The sequence below is a fragment of the Vicugna pacos genome, chromosome 16 (assembly GCF_048564905.1).
Source record: "Vicugna pacos chromosome 16, VicPac4, whole genome shotgun sequence".
NCBI lineage: Eukaryota > Metazoa > Chordata > Mammalia > Artiodactyla > Camelidae > Vicugna > Vicugna pacos.
The window spans coordinates 41973845-41991449 of NC_133002.1; the positions used below are offsets into that span (position 1 = coordinate 41973845).

General features: G+C 53.5%; 2 protein-coding genes across 7 annotated transcripts in view; one reads left to right on the forward strand and one right to left on the reverse strand.

Annotated features, from left to right (window-relative positions):
* The window catches only part of PIPOX (pipecolic acid and sarcosine oxidase), an 88999-nt gene that overhangs the window by 7550 nt on the left and 63844 nt on the right, over positions 1 to 17605 (forward strand). The window lies entirely within an intron of this gene.
* The window catches only part of SEZ6 (seizure related 6 homolog), a 50735-nt gene that overhangs the window by 3226 nt on the left and 29904 nt on the right, over positions 1 to 17605 (reverse strand). For all 6 annotated transcript variants that reach the window (XM_072938988.1, XM_072938987.1, XM_072938986.1 and 3 more), the window contains 7 exons: positions 9079 to 9274; positions 4880 to 5065; positions 2311 to 2479; positions 2017 to 2183; positions 1248 to 1442; positions 874 to 1012; positions 591 to 787 (listed from right to left, as the gene is read on the reverse strand). In XM_072938988.1, the coding sequence (XP_072795089.1) occupies positions 591 to 787; positions 874 to 1012; positions 1248 to 1442; positions 2017 to 2183; positions 2311 to 2479; positions 4880 to 5065; positions 9079 to 9274 (1249 nt within the window). The remainder of the gene's footprint in view (positions 1 to 590; positions 788 to 873; positions 1013 to 1247; positions 1443 to 2016; positions 2184 to 2310; positions 2480 to 4879; positions 5066 to 9078; positions 9275 to 17605) is intronic.

Genomic DNA, 17605 nt, shown 5'->3' on the forward strand with positions numbered 1-17605 from the left:
AGCACCAAAGCAACTATGCTAGCTTCACTCACCCTGAGGGCACTCTGGCTCCTGCCAGTCTGTCCTGGTCCTAGCCTCGCCTGGGCAGGCCCAGCAATTCATTCCTTTCCACTCAAGGGCCCCTCCTTGCTGTCCCTGACATTGTTCTGTCTTGTAGATTCCAGAGTTGTCACCTAAATTTTGGCTTCACTTCCAAAGGCATGTTGGCAAATTCCTTAGTCCTGAGAGAGGGGCTGGGTTGAGTGAGGAAAATTGTCACTTCTATTACAGATTGTCCAAAAGGTAGAAACGAACACCTTTCCTTAGTTCCCTATTTCTGTTACGAAGTTTTTCCTGCTGCCTACCCAAATCCCTCTTACTGCAACAGAGGCTCCCTTCCTCTCACTAGGCCCTCAGGGAAGGTGGAGAACAAGATTAGCTTCTTACAGGTGACACCTGGAGTTTCCCAGCTTCCCCTCATCAGATAAGGGCACTCAGGCTCCTTGTTGCCCTGGCCTCTCTGACTTGCCATGGTTCGGAGTCTGCGTCCTGGCATCCCTTCTCCCCAAGACGGCAGGCCGAGGGGCAAGCTCCCCAAAGGGCAAGCTCACCAAAGAAGTGGATGACGAAGCCCTGCTGGTAGCCCAGTACTGAGGCCCCTGGGTCTGACTGGAACTGTATGGTGATGTCAGCCATGGAGGTAAAGAGCTTGAAGTGGCCACGGGGCCCAGAGTACTGGCCCAGGACCCGGGCTGTCAGATCATCCCCATCGTAGAAGGTAAGCACGTCACCAGGGCCTATGCGGAGCCTGTGGAGGAGGACTGTCAGGGAGGGTGGGCGGGAGATGTCCCCAGAGCTCAGGAGCTGGCTTGGCTGGGCCCAGAGGGCACTCACACTCGGATGTCCAGCATGATGCGCTTGTCCTCCTCCACATGCACGCCCCAGATGCAGTCCTGCCCACGGCCGTAGGGCTCTGGCCAGTTGGGGGAGAGCACCACGCCGGCTGAGTCTGTGATCTCCCCACTGCACACGGCTGGAAGGCAGGGGAGGCCGGGGAGACACGTCCCCTCCGCGTTCCCCCACAGTGCCATGTCCTTGGGCTGCCTGCAGGAGTGCCTACCCACTGCCAGGAGCCCCCACGTCATCCTCAAGGGAAGCTTGAATCACACATGTCACAAGGCCCCTGTGGTCCCAGGCCCTGTGGCTGGCTGGCTGGTGCCCACCCTGCTCCCTGCCCCTGGTAGGTTCATCCACTGGTGCCTACTGACCTCGGCAGGCAGGCTCTGTCTCATTCCACTGGGGGTCATGGGGGTCAACGCACTCAATGATGATGGAGCCCTGCTCCAGGGTGTAGCCAGGATCACAGCTGAACTCCACGGTGGTACCCACAGGGTAGGAAGGTGCGCTGCTGCTGAAGTTGCCATATTTGACAAAGGGCTCATAGCAGTGGCCTTGCTGGAAGGCTGTAAACCATAGGGCCCAGCCCAGCTCAGCCTGGACTGGGGCAAACACAGGGGGGCAGTTGTTCTACTTCCCTCTAGGGGCCTTTCTTTTTCTAACTGCAGATATATGACTGAGGCTTGAGCCAGGGGGCAGGGACAGTCCACAGCATCCATCCTGATTATGCTCAAAAGGCCATCTTGATCACCATTGTGTTCCCAGTGCCTGGTTTGTGCTTAGTACACAGAGCGTGCTCAATAAGTTTTTGACTGAATTAATTAATTCATGCATGCGTGAGTGGTTCTAGATGTCTCTTGCAGCAATTCTCCTTCCCTAGGGGTTGGGGCCTTTTTTGTTTTTCAGACTCTAGTGAATTCATTCCCTTGGACCAGAGAGCCTGGGTCCAGGCAGGGGTCTCCTGCAAAGATGGGGTAGGAATCCTGGACTTGAAGGTGGGAGAGGGAGAGAAGACGTGAGTGCCAGGTGAGCAAGGGCTGAGTTGGAAGAAGTGTTGATAGAATGGAGGTAGAGGGGGAGGGTGAGAGAAGAGATTTTAGGCCCAAGCCCCCACCTCTAGTTAGGCCCCAGCTGGCTCACCCTCATAGCGTAGGGCCATGCCTGCAGCCGCTCCACTGCTGTCAGTACTGAGCTCCACAAAGAAGTGTCGGCCAGAGCTAAGCAGGCCCTCAATGGGCAGGTACTCCACCTCGTAGGAATCATACACGGGCGGAGCCTCCACATTGTCCCCATTGCGGATGATGAGCCTGGGCCAGGAGAGCATCAGCTGTGTGGCTGGTCGCTGAGTTGTGTGGGGTGTGGCCCCAGGCTGGGGTACCATCCCTCCCACAGGGTATTACCAGTCACTCCTATCCCACCAGGACATCCCCTCACCTGTCGTCATCCTCTGCCAGGGAAACCTTCTCAAAGTGCAAATGCAGCCGTTGGCCCTGGGGAGCCTCAAGCAGCCAGTGGCAGGTGAGGTTGTTGCTGTAGTTGCCCGGGAAGCCAGGAGAGATGATGCGGCCAGTGGTGGCATTGCGGATCACTCCACCGCAGGCAGCTGAGAGGCAGGGGCAGGACTGTGGGTTAGGCCCAGGCTGGATCCTAGACAGCCTAACAAATCTCCCTGCCCATCCCAGCTCAGCATCTTCTGTCTGGAGCAGCGGGGATCTTGCCTCATGGTCCTGAAGGTCGATCCTTTGCCCCTGTGACCCTGCAGCTCCAGGCACCCTACCTCCTAACCTTTTACATCTCTAGGACTATTCATGTTAAACTCCCTTAGCTATGGTAGATCTGCCACTGCCTAGCCTTGTGGCCCTGGGTAAGTCACTTTCCCTCTTTGCTGACTCCTCTGGGATGCCTTCCCTGACTCCCCGCCAGGTAGACTTTATTAACACCCCTTACCTGGGCTCCAACCTTCTTGCTTCCTCTACCTCACTTCCCTAAACCGATCATTTTTGGATATGTACCTTAACTAGCACCCCCTGGGGCAGGGGCTAGGCCTTTTCAGACCAGGCACAGAGTTGGTATTCAATGTTTGTTGAATAAAATAAATGAATGAATATAAAAAAGGGTAGGACTAGATCAGGGATGACAAACATCTGGGGTGCATGTCGTCCACCTCCAAATCTCATGCCCTCAGCTGACACTGCCAGCCAGGAGATGGTCTCAAACACTTTCTGAAACAGCATCACTACCACTGCCATTCCTGGGCTGACCCCCTAGGGCCTTTCTAGCACTGGCCCCTCTGGCCTAGGACTGTCCTCTCTTCCTAAGTGGAGGCTGAGCAGCTGGCCCATCCCCATCCCTAAGGGCTGCTAAGTTACTTAGCCACAAGTTCCTGGCAGTTAAATGGGACCAGGGAAGAGGTCTGAGGCAACAGGAGTGTGGCTGGTTCCAGGCAGCACTTTCCTTTCCTGGACACACAGCTCTGGATCCTGCCAGCTCTCAGATCAGGCTACCACGGTTAAGACCCAGTACCTTTGTCTCCAAGTGTTCAAGACTGCAGAATATTTTAACCTAATAAAACTCCCAGGGAGGGGACTGTGGTGAGTTTCTTCTCTGCTTCTCTGCAGAGAGGGCAGACCCACCTTCCTGCTTGGTTTCAGAATGGAACTGCCCTTCAAATCTGATTATGCCCCAATCCTTCACTTAAATTCCTCAGTGGCTCCCTATTACACTTGGGATAGAGTCCAAGTTCAAGATGGCGTTCAACCCCTTTATAAACCTGACTTTCTCTTGACTTAGCTTCAGCCCATCCCCATAGACCTTCTTCTCCAGGTGTACCTCACCATGCCCTCGTTCTAGCGTGCTGCCTTATGCTTCTGCAACTCTGCAGATGCTGTTCCAGGGACCCACTCCACTTCCCTGAGTTCTAACATTCCTGTAATCCTTCCATGCCTTCTCCTTGGGAAGCTCTCCTTGCCTCCTTCCTCATTTTGGAGCAGCTCTCCCCACCTCTGATCCCCACTGTGCCCCGAGTTTGCCCCATTACAGCACCATCTGCACTGGATTTGCTGAGCTGCTTTCCAGTCTTCCCGCAAGACAGAGGGATCCTTGATCCACGTCTGGTTTATTCACCTGTGCTTATGCCTGGTATCCAGAAAGAGTATCCATGAAAAAAGTATCAACAGCCAAAGTTACCTTTCATACTGCAAACTAAACCCTCCACCTCCCTTCTACCAACAAGCCCCTCTCCACTGGCAGCAATCTCTGACTCCCTGATCACCCAGGACAAGAGCCTGGAGTCTCCTACTTTCCCCCTTTCCATGTCAGTGTCTCTGGAACCTCTTCCTGCCTCTTCATTCCCAGAGTCACCGTCTTAAGTTTAAACCTCTTGCCTGCCTGGCTGCCTAGCCTCCAGACACCGCCCGGCCATCTCTCCTGAGGAATAGTTCTGAACCCCACCCTTGCCCTCTCACAAAACTCCAGCAGCTCCCCACCCAGTATCTTGGCCTGACATTCAAGGCCCTCTCAATGCCCCCTCCACATGTCTCAGGCCCCAGCCAAACCTGGTGTTTTCTGTGTCCCTAAACACTCCCTCACCTTCTCACCTCTATGTCACCGCCCACATTGTTCCCTCCACTGATACGTCAAACCTTCAATGCCACTTCCCCCAGGAAGCCTCCTAAGTACCCAGCTAAGAATGATTGCTTCCTCCCCTCCCAGGTCAATCTTGTCTCTTCACTGGTACTTTTTACTTCCTGCTCTGGAATTTGGCGACCCATGTGCTTCCTTCCTCCCCCATTTCCTGGAACTCTGGGCTCTTTGAGGGCACAGTCCCTGCTTAATTCATCTCTGTATACCTATGGTGCCTCCACACAGTAAATGCCTAATAAGTGCAGGTTGGGTGAATATTACTGAGGTGTATGTACTGAAGGTGCCAGACAGAAACCAAGAGCAGGAGTGAGCCACCCACCTTACTCCCCCATTCAGCACTGAGTCCCCCTGGGCCACTCACCAATGCAGACAGGCTCCTGAGAATCCCAGAAGGGCTGAGTGGCGTTGAGACAGGTAAGGAGCCTGGCACCCTTCAGCTGGTAGCCAGTGGCACAGTGGAAGCGGGCACTACCTCCTGGGTGGAGACTGGTGACAGTTACAGCTCCATAAGCTGGACGTTGGGGAAAGTGGCAGCTCAGGAGATAGGCTGCAGAGAGAGAATGGGTGGTGTGTGTGTGTGTGTGTGTGTGTGTGTGTGTGTGTGTGTGTGTGTGTATGTATGTTGAGGGGGCTGAGTCATAGCCAAGGCAAACGCGGCCTGCCCCAGCCTGCCTTGAGGTGTCACTTGGGGCCAGAGGAAGTATCAGGAATTCCAGAAGTCTGATCCCTTCCCCAGAGGGTTCCAGTGATATTTCTAGCAGCCTGGGCTGATTAGTGGAGCAAGCACAGAGCTGGAAGCTGGAAGCTTGGGTTCTGGTCCAAGCTTTCTGACACTTTAAGTAAGTTACATAGCCTTTCTGTGTCCTAGTTTCCTCATTTGTTAAGAGGTTCAAAATGCTAGCCCACTTACAGGGTTACTGTGAGAATAAACAAGATAGTATTTTATTCAGCTTGGGCTCCCTGGAACCAGGAAATGTTTACTGAATGACTTGTAGATATGAAAGCACTTGAGAGTGAAAAGCCTATACTGATGTGAAGTATTGATATTATTTTTCCAGTGGGGACAAATATGAATTACAGCAGGAAAGACTGAGGTCAGACAGTTAAAGCTTTCCTAGTATTCACTGATAAATGCTAAAAAGCTTGAGTAAGGGCTGTGGACTTCTTTTAAAAACAGGATGGGGCCAGGGTGGAGAGGCAGGGCACGCTTCATGGAAGTTGTGGGAGGGACCAGTTACCCTGGGAAACTTGGTAACTTTTGGAATTGTCATGCCAGGTATGACCAAATGGTGGCAGCAAATCCTCTAAAACAACCCAGCAAATCCCAATCCAAGGCCAAGCTGGGGCCTTAGCTAAAAATTGGGGTGGGGGGTTGGGTCTGAGAGGTGGGGAAGAAGGCCTAGAGGAGTCAAGGGGAAAGGCTGAGTGAAGAGTCTGGGCTACAGAGTCTGAAAACCTTTGAGGGTGGTGGGAGAGATAAGGACTTCTAGACTGAGGAACCACTCCTGGGTCTTGGGGTGGAGAGGCCCACCCTGACTGATGGCACTAGGTGGATGGGAAGAGAGGTCCAGGCAGGGACTCTATTGGCCTCTGTGTGCCTTTGTCTGAATCAAAAAGAGGGCTGCCTCTGGGCAGACCAGGGTCCAGTCACCTGTCCTGACCTTAGTTACTAGGTCTGTGAATGGGGGGATGATTCCTACCCATCCCTCTCTCACGGGGTTCTTAAAATAATGGCCAATGAATGGTTACTTGTGATTGGCCAGCAGTATGGGGCAGTGCTTAGGAGGTGGATTCTGAGGTCAGACTGCCTGGGTTTGAATACAGGCTCCCCTAATTGCTGTGCCACCTTGGGCAAGTAACCTAACTTCTCTGTGCCTGTTTCCTTGTTTACTCACTCATGTAGAGTATTTCATCCAATGATGTTACATGAGGGGTCAAGTGAGAGCATATATGTGCAGTGTCTGGCACAGAACAAATAGTGAATGCACCAGCCTGCTATTTTGTTTGCAGTCCTGATTAATAAAAATACCTCACATCTGCATGCACCTTCCAACTTCTAAAATACCTTCACACTCTTCTTACTTGATATCTACAACATGTGTAGGAGGAGGAAGGCAAGATAGGAGTTATTAACTCATTTTCAGATGAGGAAAACTAAGGTTCAGAGAGAATGAGGGACTTACCCTGATCCCACAGCCAGTAAGTGGTAGAGTGGGCACTTGAAGCTCTTGGCTTTAGAGCCCACTTGCTTTCCATCGCCCCTCTCCTACCTGCTTCTCCAGGTGAAATAGAAACCTGGGCTCAGGAATTGTAGAAACCCGAGTAATAGACAAGGCTGTCCTGGGTGGTTGTTCAGGGTGGTCACTCCCAATGATCAGGCTAAGATGGGATGGGAAAAGGGTGTGGGCACTCTATCCAGAATGGAGGAGGGTGACACGCAGGGAGATCTGAGCCAAGAGCCAGGTGTCATGCTCAGCACCTGTACTTTCCTCTTCCCCACAAGTTCTTGTCACAACTCTGAGAGGGGAGATTCCCCCGTCTCATGGATTAGGAAACCAGGCTGGGATGAAGTGAGAGCAGGAGGCTGGGGGCAGATGACGAAGCCCCCAGACGCCATGGTGGGTAAAATGCCACTCCCCAGGACGAGCTTCTTCCCGTTGCCATGACTACTGTTCCCGGGGAGCCTGCATCACCGCAATCTGTTGAGCTATTTTCTCCCTGGCATCTGTTTCTGGGGCCAAGTCCGGTGCCAGGAATATTCAGGAGGGAGGAGGGGGGATGCCTGGCAGGGCCCTCTGCTTCCTCACCCTGCCTGAGGCTTTGGGAGGGGAGTTGGAACTTGGTTCTACAGATGACGCCCTTGTGGGGGCCCATCTTTGTGATCTCCAACATTCTCTTGGACAGCTTGGCAGGGGTTTGGGTACAGGACCCTTCACCCACTCTTCTGGCACCCTCTTTCTCCAGCTCAGGGAGATGCGCGTATGAGCACATGCTCCTCCTGTTCCCATCTCTGGGATCAGGGCTAATTACAGCCTATAATTAGGGGAATTACACTCATTAAGGAAAGAGCTGATCATTGACAAAAACTGGGCTGAGGAGGGAGGGCTTCTGGGAGCTGAGAAGGAGGTAGGATTGGGCCAGTTCTCCTAGCCCCTCCTTGGAGTCCTCACCCCTCACCGGGTCTCCAACTCCCTGCTTTCAGCCACCTTTGTCTGCCACAACAGAGAGAAGGTCCAAGGGTTTGTGCAAAGGAATTTGCAGCAAGAGAGAAGGTTACCGTGCCGTGAAATTATGCCGGCTGCTAGAGAGGATTGATGAGCCATTGGGGAGGCTGGCCAGGCTGCCTAGACACTCACCCTTGCCTCAGATGGCCTCTTGCCTCTGACAAGCCCCTGACCAGCCCCTGCTGACCATCAGGGTTCCTGCTGCAATGCCAGACTACTTCCTCAGTTTGGGTGGAGAGGCCAGGAAGAGGCAAGTACTTCTCAGGGGGTTCGAAGCATCCCCATCTTCAGAGGAGTGGCTGTGCCCCTCCCCCATGGCTGTGGAAGTGGTCCCTGACAATGCAAGGCAATCCCATAATTGTTCACACCAATTATTTCCCCATTAGCATTCCCCAATCTGAACTGGTTACCCTGTTACAGCACTGCAAGGGATCAAGAAGACTTTGCCTATGGAAGGTGGGGCCAGGAGAGGTGCTGATAAGAAAGGGACAGAGTCCCAAGCCCCTTTTCCTCCCTTTCCCATCCTGCCAGCTCTTTAACACTAGTTTCCAGTATCTTCATGGAATGTGTGCTAAGTAAGCACTCGACATACACCATTTTGTTTAATCCTCGTCATGATTTTGTGGAGTAGATGTTTTGGTCTCATTTTTCAACAGAGGAAAAAGAGGGTTTGAGAGGTCAAACGACTTGTCCAAGGTCAATAGACTGTGGGAAGGAGATTCAGACACAGATCCGCCCATCTCCTGAGTCTGTGATTTTTCTCATTACATCATGCCACTCTCCGATTTCCAGAGGTGTTCTGAGCTGACTGAAACAGGGCCAGGGCCAGGGCCAGGGTGGGTAAGGCAGTAAGGAAGGTCAGGTTGGTAGCTAAGGACTTCTAGATGGTCACTATGAAGCCCCTTTGACCTTGACCCCCTTGCATTTGGGAAGAGGGCATCTATTATTATTGCCTGTTGAGTGTCTGCCTCCCGCGGAGATTCTGAACTCTTTGAGGGCAGGGACTTGGCTGGGTCTTAATACTGCCAGTCTCCAGTACAGGCCTGGCAAAGAGTGGATGCCTGGGAAAAGTATACTGAATGAATGAGTGGCAATGGGCACACCTGAGGCTACCTGATTTTGTGTCAGTCCCCCTTCAAGACCAGTTCTCTGCAGGGTGGTAGGTCCTGGAGGTGCCAGATGGGCAATATTCACCTCCAGTTGTACAGAGCTTCACTGGGCACCTGTGTTGTATGTCACTAGCATCTCCATGTTCCCCCCAGGCTGTAGTAGCACCAGAGATCCCTAGGAGGGCAGCCAGTCTGGGCTGGTTCTTCCCTCCGCTGCCCAGGCCTACCTTGGTAGTGGAAATGGAAGGTGCCAGGCCCAGCAGGTGGTGGAAGGCTCTGGAACCTCAGGGCCGCTTGGTGGGTGGGGCTGCGGATGACTTGGCCCCTCATCAGGAAAGACTGGTTGGCCAGGGGCAGGGGGTCAGGCCCTCCGAGGCCCTCCACGGTCACTGTCTCCCCTTCTTGGAGGCTGATGTTCTGGACCTGCAGGTGGAAGAGGCAGAGCAAAGCAGAACCCTCAGGCTTCTTTTTGCTGATTGAGCCCTGATGCCCTCAGGCTCCTGTAAGCCCTGGACCTGGCCAATCCTCAGTTCCCCTTGGGCATTGGGGTCCCCAGGCCCTGACCTAGGCACTTAAGTGCAGGAGTTCATTTTACCTTCCCAGTAACCCTGTGAAATGGGAGCTGAAGTTCAGAGATACTAAATAAATTATCCAAGGTCACATAGAGATTATTAGGAGAAGTGGGATCTGTAAAGCACATCTGTTTCCAAAGATTTTCAGCTATGCTAGCTCTTTCCTGTCCTTACTGCACTGGGCTCAGTCTTCTCATCTGTAAAGTGGGGATATAGTGGGTATATTGAACTAGATGGTGTCCGAGGGCCTGACTAGCAAGGTAAGTTCTTAAGCATCAGATCCACATGTCCAGCTTCCCCTGAATGTCCTGTTGGATGCATCACAGGCCTCTCACACTCAGCCTGCCTCAAACTGAGCCACTGTCTTCCCCCAATCAGCAGCTCGCCTGGCTTCCCATCTCAGGGAATGACCTCACCATCCATCTGCATGCCCAAGTTAGAAATTGGCATCTTGCCTCCTGCCTCATACCCCACATCCAATCAGTCATTCAGTCCTGTCAACTGGCCCCCAAATCTGTTCACTACTCTTCACCACCACTGCCATTCCCTCAGCTCCTCCCTGTTGATGCTCACCCAGATCATCTCAGCAGCCTTCTGTCTGCAGGGCTTAATCCACTCCTCCCTTGCTCAATATTCTCTGAACTGCTACTTGCACCCAGCAAGTAGCCCCAATCTGTTGCTGATCATGGTGCTTCCTTACTTGCATCCTCCGTGGCTCTCCATTGAGCTCACAAAGACCAGAGTATCTAGTCCAGACTCTGTGCTGTGGCTCTTGAGGCCCTGCCCAATTTGGCCCCTGCCAAACTGCTCAGCCTGGCCTTACACCAGGCCCCTCTATGTGCCAGTCACCCTTCTGTTCTCAGTTCTCTGGGCCTCTTTTTCCAGCCCTTCCCTCTGGCTGTCACAGGCCTCTCTGCCACCACCCTAGTCCTTAGGCTTTCAATCACTGGAGCATCCTTCTGGGTCCGTGCCTCCATTCAGTCAAACAAGGATTGGACAGTAACAGACTCTGCCGAGAGGAGAAGTGGCAGATGGCCTGGTATAAGAAGCATTGGATTGGGAGGCCAGTGGTCTGGGACCTCATCCTGACCATGTGATCTTGGACAAGTATGCTGACTATTTGAGCTTCAATTTCCTCATCTTATAAAGTGGGCCAGTGTGGATCTTTGCTACTCAAAATGTGGTCCCAGGCCCAGCAGCATCAGCATCACCTGGAGCTTGTTAGAAATGCAGACTCTCAGACCCCACCTCAGAGCTACTAAATCATCCTCTGCATTTTAACAAGACCCCTGGGTGATTCAGAAGCACTGATCTACATGGTTTCCAAGGTCCCTACTATGTTGCTTTGAGGCACAGAGCCTTCAAGGGTTAACAGCCTGGGCTAGTTAAGTGGCATCCAGTGGGTCACCAAATCCCTCCCAATCTTACCTCCCAAGTATTCCAGTTAATTCCTTCCTCCTCCCCATCCCTTTGTCTGTCTTGGTTCTGATTAACCCCCTGACCATTGTTTCTCACCTGAGAATGGCCTTCAGCTCTCCCACCTGGCCCTGGTTGTCTCAGATCAGATCAGATCAGATCATGTCTCTCTCCTACCCAAGCCCTATCGGTGACTTCAGATAGCCCAAAGGACAAGGTCCAAACTTCCCAGCTCACAGTTGGCCTCAGTGCTTTGCCAGCCTCACTTACCAGCACTGCAGCCACTGGCCTCTCCTCACTCCCCTCCTCTGGGTATTTGCGTATGCAGGACCCTGCTCAGAGATTGCCTCTCCCTTCTTCCTCTCCTGCTGAATCTGCTCATTCTTTCAGCTCTCAGGGCCACCATCCTCTGCTTCCCAAGCCAGGCCAGTCAGTTCCTTTGTTTCAGGCCCTCCCCACCTGTCTTCTACTGTCTCTCTGTTAAAGCCCAGGGTGGCATTTTGGGTCACAACGCCCTCTTCACTAGCCAGTTGCAATAAAGATGTGTGGAAAGAGTGAATGTGTGGGTCGCTGGAGATACATTCCTTTTCAGATTCCTGTCAGCTGAGCAGCACAGAGGATGTTGTACCCAGCCAGGTCCAAGGACAGAAATGTGCTGGCCTCTGGGACCCTTAGACTGTGGGTGCTGAGAGCAGACGTGCCCTGGGGACACCCCCACCTGGGAGAAAAGACGTGGGTGGTCTTTAGGGCTCAGGAGAAGGCTTAAGGCAGGGTGCTGGGGCAGAAGTGCTGCCTCTCCATGAGGAGCTCCCCGCGGGGCACATTTGGGTGGAGGCTGCTGGACCATCTGCTGAGGACATTCCTCAGGGAATTCCTGCGGCTGGCGGAGGCTGGATGAGGTCCCCTCAAACTTGGAGATTCTGTGATTCTAGAGTTGGGCAAACAAGACTCACACACGTGGAATCTGTAATTATCGAGAGATGCCAGGCAGCATATAATTCTGCCTTAAGTGGGACTGAATGCGTGCAGCAGAAATCCTCTGGGGGCGGGGTGGAGTGGTTGCAGGCTCAGGGAGAGCACGTGAAGCAGGTGGATCTGAGAGCGCCTTAAGGGGGACTGGGAGGAGGAGGAAGGGAGGACGTGGCTGCAGGGAAATTACTAGGGAAGCAAAGGCAGAGAAGTAGAAATGAATTTAGCATTCTTCCTTGTTCCCATAAACACCCTTTTAACCCCTAGCTTCCAGCTCCTGACCCTGCTGTTTTCCCAGCAACAGCGGCAGCAACAGCAGTAACAATTACCATTCACAGAGCACCTACAATGTGTCAAGCCTTGCACTATTTACAAGTATTATTTCATCCTCACCACAATTCTATAAGGTAGGTGGTAAAATCCACTTAAGTAAACAGAGGCTGGAGAGGCTAAGGAGCTTGCAGAAGGTCACACAGGTGTTAAGGAGCAGAGCCTTGCCTTGCTGGAGGCAAAAGCAGCTCCTTCCCTCCCAACCTCATGGGGGTGTCACCTGCAGGCAGATTTCTACACATCTTTATTTTGAGGCCCCAGGTCCGCCAGGCTTAGCAGGGAGGTGATTTTTGGCCAGACCAGGCTATTTTAAAGATGTTAAGCCATCCTTCTCCTCAGAAGCCTGTAAAACTGGGAAAACTGGTTGCTGAGAACTCTAGCTCCAGTCTGATCTGGGGAGGGGATGGCCCCCTCAAACTGGCCTGGTGGTAGGGGTTGCCATGAGAGCATGGAATGGGATAGGTCTGATTGCTAGGGGCTGGTATCCAGAAGGCACCCTATTCTCAGCCAGAGGCTGTCTGTGCAGCGCTGGTCCCTTGGGTTTCAAGCACCCACTTGTGGCCTGCTGCAGTGGCTGGATGTAATTTGTCATTTGTTTGAGGGCCAGGCCTGACAGGGGCCAGACAGGGCTGGGTGTTGGACAAGGTGGGTGATGAAGTCTTGATGTAATTTGCAGGCATCTGAGGAGCTCAGGAGACAGATTGAAATGTCAGCTCTGCTCACGAGGGCTGCCTTCCCACACCCCTAGCCAGTGACAAGAGGGGAGCTGGGGGCCAGGCTGCGGAAGAGAGAAGCAGAGGGAGCCAAGGACAATTCCCATAGGACGCTGGGTTGTCTAACACTGCCTGGCTTCCAGCAGACCAGGAAGTCAGTTTAACGGAGGAAATATGGCTGCTCTGATGGAGCTGACTCCTTCCTGGATGAGAGGTGGGGAGGATTCAGGTTGCCCTCTGCCAACCCCCAGACCATCAGACTTGATTGGCCTGTCTATCCCCATGGAAGCTGCCAGTTGGTCTCCAGAATGTGCTCTAATGGTGTGACTCATAGGCAGGATGGTGCCACAAGTCTTTGCACCCAATTGCCTGAGTACAACCCTGCACAGGTGGATGAGCTCAAGGATGACTCTTGTGTGTGAGCCCCACCCCCAGTACCTGAGCCCTCAGCTCCAGAAGCTGACTGCAGTCCCTACTCCACTGCACTCTCCTGGTCACCAATACCCACGTGTGTACTCTGACGTAAACTCACTGCATGCACACAGCTCCCTCAAACACATGTCCTGGCACACGTATGACTTCACATACATGTGTTCCCCCATGTACACGTGCTCCCTCACTCCGACAGTAGTAGAATCACAATTCTTCCAAGGAGACCCTTTACAGTTTCCAAAGCTCTTTCATAGATCTCACAAAGGGAGGTTGGGCAGTCTGTTTACCTCCACTCTATAGAGAAGGGAACCTTGTAATCAGAGAAGTTAAGAGCTCCTCTTTGGGTCACACAGGAAATCCAAGGCAAAGCCAGGACTCTAGACCAGGACTCCTGACTCTTGGTCCAGTGCTTTGTCTTCATTACAGCATCCCAGACCTCTCTTCAAAACTAGGAGAATTCCAGGTGGGGGTCCTACAGGAGGATGCAGGGCTGGGCTGGGAAAAGGGGTTGAGGTGGAGCTCCCCAACTGACTCTCTCTTTGGATTTGCCACGCTCATGCCAATCTTCTGGTCTAGGGGAAGAACAGGGGCACTTGAATCCTGGGATCAAATCCCAGCTCCATAACTGACTAGTTGAAAGGTCCTTGGGCAAGTCACATGACCTCTCTGAACACCAGTTTCATCTGTAAAATGGGATAATTGTACCCACCTATTGGGGTTGTAAGGATTAAGTCAGATCCTGCCTGTAAGGGGCTCAGCACAGAGTGGGTACAGCATCAGTAGTCCTCTTTCCATTTTTTGGAGAGAACTGGTCCCCACCCACAATGACAGCTGGCTGTGGACCCACCTCACTGCAGGTCTGCCAGGGCTCTGCCTGGGAGGAGCTCTGCCTGGGAGCCATTCTCTCTCTGGCCCAGGTTCTGCAGCTGCTAGTAGGCAGAAAACAGTGTTAAGCGGCTGAGGTGCCACTGCCTAGTCTGACCTATGTGGGAGCTTCCTGAACCCAAAAAGAGCCATACTCAGAGGGACTGACTGGGAGGGGCCTTTTGCATCAGCTGGTTCTACAGCAAGGGAAACAGGCCCAGAGAAAGCCAGGGGCTCAGCCCAGTGACTGAGAGATGAACTGCAAAGCCAGAACTGGAACCCCAGTCCTATATGACAGCTTCTGTGCTCCTGTCTTAACTGATGATCCTTCACAACCCTTATAGGGTAGGGTCTGCTTTAGGGGTGGGGAGAGGAGCCTAAATCCACAGGACTAGATCTGCCTATTCCCCTGTGATCCACCCTCAGATGAGCTATCCAGGAGCCAGGAAAGAGGAGGAGGTTGCCCAGAAATCTCACCCCACTGACCCACCACCCTACTCCTGGTGTCCACATCAGGCCTGGTCCTGACCTGGCCTAGAAGGGTACAGTGTTCTGGATATCAAATTGGCAGCTGGTATGGCATAGGAGAGCAGTGTTCCAATGGGGCTGCCTGGGGCATTAGGGCAGGGGCTGTGGGCAACTACGCCCAGGCTCCAGATGGTACAGAGAGCAGCCAAGCCAAGATGGGGGCTGGCATGGGAAGGCTCTTGGAATGCCAAGCACAGTGAGAGACCTGAACCAGGCCCAGAAAGGCCTGAAGTCCTCAGGGGAGATGGGCTGCCTGGAGAGGAAATGGGACCCTCGTGGGCCATGGGGCTTATGCCTACCCATCCTGAAGGGGCTTCTCTGGATCTCTCTAAAATGAGCCTAGCCCAGTGCCCATCCCGCAGCTGAAATAGGCAGCCTCTTCCCATCACAGACCTGGCCCTCATACCTGTGAGCAGCTCAGACCCTCAGCCTCGGAGGGCAAGGATAGCTGCAGCAGCCTGAAGGGAGGTAGGGGGCAGGGGATGAAGCAGGTTATGAAGGGCTGTGGTACCAGCCGTTGAGAGCTGGGCTGTTAGGGATTCTGGAATCCCCTGAGGCTATTCCTCATGAAACGGGAATTAAGAGGATCTTGCCCAGGGCCCCAGACTTTAGCCAGGGCTGGGGCCCCATGGCAGGGCCTCAGCACAGTGTCAGGCTGACCTGCATGGGTGTGATTTGTGGGTCCTTAAGATGCTCCTCTCCTCCAATGTCCCTCCTGTCCCCTTTGCCTGGATTCCATCCCTTCCACCTACCCTGAGCTATCCCTGTGGCTTCATGGAAAGGCAGGCAGGGGCTTACCCATAAGGAGAAGCCACAAGCCTTCCCCAAGCCTGAAGGAGCAGTGGGTAGTCTCCTAGGCTTTCCAGCTGCCTCACCCATCCCACCCCTGATGCCCAGCATGGCCTGGCCCAACTGCCAGCCCTGGATAGCCCTGGATAGGAGGGCACTGCACTCAGGCTTAGCTTCTGGCAGGAGTGCAATCCAGAAGCCCTTAAGCCCACCTCCTTCTCCTATGCAATAAAGTCACCTGTGCAAAACTGCCCTGGCAGGTTTCAAGGGCCAGTCTGCCTTACCTGATGCTTCCCAGCCCAGGCTTGGCTGCTGACCTCTTATCCTTCAGGCCTCAGAGTAGGTATTATCACCTCTATGGAGCCTTCTCTGACCACCCCGCCCGCCTGCTTGTGGAGTGTGCCCCATCCTGGAATACTCACAGTCCCCTGTGATACCCACCCCCATCCTGACAGCACTGTGCATTCTGCGGTTGTTTATGATTTCTGTCTCCCCCACTAACTGTGAAGATCTGTGCCCCCAGCATCCGGCACAGAGCCTGGCACATGGTAATTGCTTAATCTATATTTGCAGAACAAATTCATTCATCAAAAAACATGAGTGAACGATTAACAGAGTGACCTTGGACAATTCTCTTTCCATCATGACCTCAATTTTCCCAGCTATCCATTGGGTATCGGTCTGCAGTGTCAGTAGTTCTTTAGGTCCCCAAGTGGCCTGTGTGGTGCAGCCAGGAGGTCTAGATAGGAGCAGAGTCTGCTGGAACTGGTGGTGGAAGGAGAAGAACCTTAACTCCTTCTTTAGCCCTGGCTCATTCTGTCCCTTCTCTCCGGTTCTCCCTGCCATGGTCTCAGACTCTATCTCAGGCCATTAGGGCCAACAAGATCCCCAGGGACTCTGCCTCACGGTGGTGAGGTAGAGGGTGGGGCCCGCATCTGCCTGCTACGTTTCCTGACAGCAATCCAAGGCTGTGGCGGGTCTTCGCTCAAGGTTGCCTGGTAACGGCTTTTGCATTTGATGAAAAAAATGTGGCAGAACCAAACAACAGACACGGGGCTTTTGGAGGCCTACGTGAAGGGGTGGGCATCCAGGGTGGGGCTCGTGCCTGGGTCAGGGCCAAGGCAGGCAGAGCCAGCATCTTGCCTCATTGTGGAGAGGACCAGGACTGGGCCCAGCCTGGCTCAGTGGGCATCAGTGGGGATGGTAGGCTTGGGGGGCAGGTGGAACCAGCCCAGGCCTGCAGTGGGGCAGCCAGCCTGGCTTCTGCCCCTTCCCACCCCCTTCCCCACACCTGCAGCTGGAGCCTTCCACCCAGTGAGCCACAGCCGGTGCCACCACTCATTAGGTGATGATTTTACATTAATTACCTTAATTAAGCAGCACTGAGTGCTAATGGCTTGGGGTGGAGGGGGGTGGCTGTTCCTAATTACCCTCCGAGGCAGCCCAGAACAAGGGGCACAGGGCTTGGCAGAACAGGAGCAAACACTTACAGAAAGAAGAACGGCCCACCAGTGGTGGGAGAAGTTCCCCTCTCCTCAGGGCCTGGCACAGAGACCTGGACCTGACATCCCCAGAGGGGAGGTCTGAGGGTGCTGTCCCAGGACAGGTGAGCTGGCTCCAAGGGCTTTGGCCTCAGGGGGAGCAGGCCAGGAAGGGGGAGCAGGCCAGGAAGGGGGAGCAGGCCAGGAAAGGGGAACAGGCAGAGCTGTTCTGTTTCCTGGATTCCTCCTCTGCCCTCTTCCTTGTGCTCCTCAGTTGCCTGCCTGATCCTCTCAACTGGGCTGAATGCCTCTCCTCTCCTCTTCCATTCAGTCTCCAGATTCGTATTAAATGTCACCTCATTGCTTCCTCCATTCATTTGTCCATTCTTTCAATCAGTCCATGGAGAACGCAGTCTGTGCCCTGAACACAAAGGAACCCCTCAAAGAGCTCACAGTCTAGCTGGGGAGGTGGACAGCTATAAACAGACCCGTAGGAGACAGAGTGATGAATTAGGATGGAGGATGTCTCAGGCTTTGAGGATCATGAGAGAATTCCCAGAAAAAGTGATGCCAGGGTTGAATCCTAAGGGAGGGGATAAAAGGGAGGGGATGACTCTTCCAGGCAAAGGGACTAGCAGGTGCAATTGGGGCTTATGGGAA